At 56.9% G+C, this 2,959-nt stretch overlaps 2 protein-coding genes across 2 annotated transcripts in view; one reads left to right on the top strand and one right to left on the bottom strand.

The window, feature by feature from the left end:
* Positions 1–71: 71 nt before the first annotated feature.
* VDBG_04520 (pectin lyase) lies at positions 72–965 on the bottom strand (the record flags this gene model as incomplete). Its single annotated transcript, XM_003004868.1, has 3 exons — positions 72–195; positions 251–766; positions 823–965. The coding sequence occupies 3 exons, from the start codon at positions 963–965 to the stop codon at positions 72–74; spliced, it is 783 nt and encodes a 260-aa protein (XP_003004914.1).
* A 1,875-nt stretch (positions 966–2,840) lies between these two features.
* Positions 2,841–2,959, top strand: part of VDBG_04521 (fungal specific transcription factor domain-containing protein) — a gene marked incomplete at both ends in the record, with an annotated part of 2,833 nt that continues 2,714 nt past the window's right edge. The window contains one exon of the mRNA XM_003004869.1: positions 2,841–2,849. Within this exon, the coding sequence (XP_003004915.1) occupies positions 2,841–2,849 (9 nt within the window). The remainder of the gene's footprint in view (positions 2,850–2,959) is intronic.

Here is a 2,959-nt window from a genome sequence, read left to right on the forward strand (position 1 = left end):
ATTCACGCCCTTGAAGACGTTACCCTCGAGGAGGCTCCAGGTGGCGGGCTCAATGTCGAAGGCGTGGCCGCTCATGTTCTCAAAGAGGTTGTTGACGGCGTGGAAGACATTGGTGGCGCCGTTCTTGTCGGTGCCGTAGTGCGGCGCGCGGCCCGAGATGTCGTGCAGCCAGTTGCCCGAGAAGGTGAAGAGGTCCTTGGCGCCGATGAAGAGGAGGGCCCAGTAGTGCTGGCCGTTGCAGCTGGCGGACCACTTGGTCGCGCCGTCAAACTCGTTGTTCGACACGGTGACACGGCCGGCGGCGTCCCAGCCCGAGACGATGAACTGGCGGCCGACGAGGGAGAACTTGTTGTGGTCGATCCAGATGTTGTCCGTGTTGCCCAGCGTCAGGGCATCGCCGCCCCACACCGACTTGGGGTTGATGTTGGTGAAGTGGATGTTCTGGATGATGATGTTCTTCGAGCCGATGATGCGCAGACCCTTGCCGACAATGGCACCCTTGTTGCCGACACCGATGATGGACTTGTTGCTGCCGACGGGCATGGGCTTTGTGCCGGCAGTGTCGTACTTGACCGAGGCAATGGGGTTCATCCTGGCTGTGTCGCCGCATGAAAGCGTTCCAATGTAGTCCTGGCCGCCCTTGGATACGGGGCAGTCCTTGTTCTCACAGCCGGCCGAGGTCGCTGTGCCCTCGGAGCCGATGAAGTTGAATTCCCGGTCGATCAAGATGACACGGGGCGTGCTGTCGGCGAGCCATGCAGCGAGCCTGGTTCCGAGTCAATATGCGCCCACAGCACGAGAGATGAGCCTGGATTTGCTCACTGCTTGATGTCGGCCGGGGCGGCCGGCGTCGCGCTGCCGCCACCGGTCGTGCCGGCGGCCATTCCGAACGCCTTGCCTACGACCTGAGCATACGCCGGGGACAGGACGCCGGCCGCGACGGCGAGAAAAATGGAGGCACGCATCCTAGCGGTTCTTTCTTGACAACAGGACTTGAGTGAAAAGTAGAGATGGTAATATTTCCGTGTATCAGGCGGCGGTTACCTCGAGGAATATCAGACCGGCCGGCGGAAGTAAGCCCGGACGAACTATCCTGAACACTGTGAAAATAGGCAAAGAAGCGAAGGCGTGATGTGAAACGAATGCTGAAATGGTGTAAAGAGTGACAGTAACCAAGATGGCAGAACAAAACGGCGTGTACCCTGGGGGTGACTGGTCACTGCATCTGAGGGAACGCAACTTATATCGTGATGTTCGGCATGCCTCGACCCAGGCTGGATATGGCAAGCTGTTCGGGGACTTCTCAAATAGGAAAGCCCACCAGGGACGGTCCAGGATTCACGGAGGCTTTATCATTGGCGTTTACCAGGCTGGGGCCGAGGTCTGTGGCGCTAATGCACATCCTGAAGAGGCGAATGCGAATATCCAGACGGAGGTATCAATCCAGAGTTGCGATGCCCGTTGTCCTGCGCAAGACGAATCGCAGTGTCGAAGCGTCGAGACGTATGGAGCGGTTTTCACCAAGGTTATCCTCTAGTCAGGCACAGCATCTCACCATTGGCTCCAAGTTGAACCTGCAACCATTGGTGATGCCTTGTCCGCCTCAACCACGTCGCAACAGATCTCGGGTCGGGAAACGGCAACAACCGTAATGTGTGGGGGGCCTTTGATGAAAGGGGCCAGTGATGGAAAGCCCCGAAGCAGATGTGCAGGGTTTCTCGGCGAAGGCATGGTCTGCTTGTACCACAACGGTCTAGCCCCGTTACATGTCGGCCGAACAGTCGTCCAGTGGCTGAAATAAAATTGATCAGAACCCACGCGGTGGTCTGAAAGCGTAAGGCTGCATCTTGTCGAAACACACGACTCGGACAACCTCCAAGATCGGTTTGGCCATGTGGCAAGATGCTTGGGTGCAACGGTGCTTGCAAAGATCCCAGGCTGGTCGCCAGCCAGGGACACTCGACTCCCACGAACAGAGCCTCGTCGTCTGGCCATGTAGACCATGGTCAAGCTCTGTGAGCTGGGCCACCGGCCGAGTTCCTCCTGACTAGCGGCAAGTGCTCTTCAAGTGTTCGTCATGGCGTGTGTGTGTTCAGGTCCTAACGTGCGTTTCCCTTTTTACAGTGGTGGCGCTTGAGAGCACAGCGCAATGGTAGGGGATGGGCTGGAATGTCGTCGGACCAGTGAGGCGCCTCGATGTATACCTTGGATGGACCAGGATTGCAACGCCAAATGTTGGGGGCCGGAGGAATCACTTCGCGATTCGGGTGATTTTTTGGCCCGGTACCCAGGGCCCGGTACCTTAGGTAAGGTACCTAGGTAGGTACCTAGCCACCTTACCTAAGAGGTAGGTACGGTAACGCACCTACCTGAATTAGGTACCCAGATACCTTGAATGCTTGACAGGTCCCAGGGCCCACCAGAGGCCACTCGCTAGCAGAACCTAGGTAGGTAGGCAAACACCTGTAAACAAAGCAAAGACAGCGCATTCCGATGACTCATGCGGCGGGGGGTTGTCGCTGGGGCCAGGCGCTGATGACCTTGGACACCAGAAATGGCCTGTCGACCAGTGATCTAGGTACCCACCTAAGGTACCTGGAGGTCGACAGTGAAGATCAACGTCACCGTTTTCAGCTAACAACCACCCACACTACCTAAAGTAAGGTAAGGTAAGGTAGGTAGGGAGGTGTCCAAAGTCGATACTTGGACCTCGACAAGCACATCAAGCCAAACACATGGAACTACATACTGCAGTGTTTTGAGCCTCGTACACTACGCACAGCATTCTCCAACCCCACAGCAGGCGTTCGGTTTTCGTACGGACGGCCCACATCCCAATCATGGATGATGTACGTACAATGCCGTGATGATGATGAGGACCCCGAGTACGCCATCATGGCAGCACCAGCGCATCATCGCAGCATGAGCCGGACGATGGGAGCTGTGGAGTCCTCTTTTT

This window comes from Verticillium alfalfae, genomic scaffold (assembly GCF_000150825.1).
Source record: "Verticillium alfalfae VaMs.102 supercont1.5 genomic scaffold, whole genome shotgun sequence".
NCBI classification, from domain to species: Eukaryota; Fungi; Ascomycota; class Sordariomycetes; order Glomerellales; family Plectosphaerellaceae; genus Verticillium; species Verticillium alfalfae.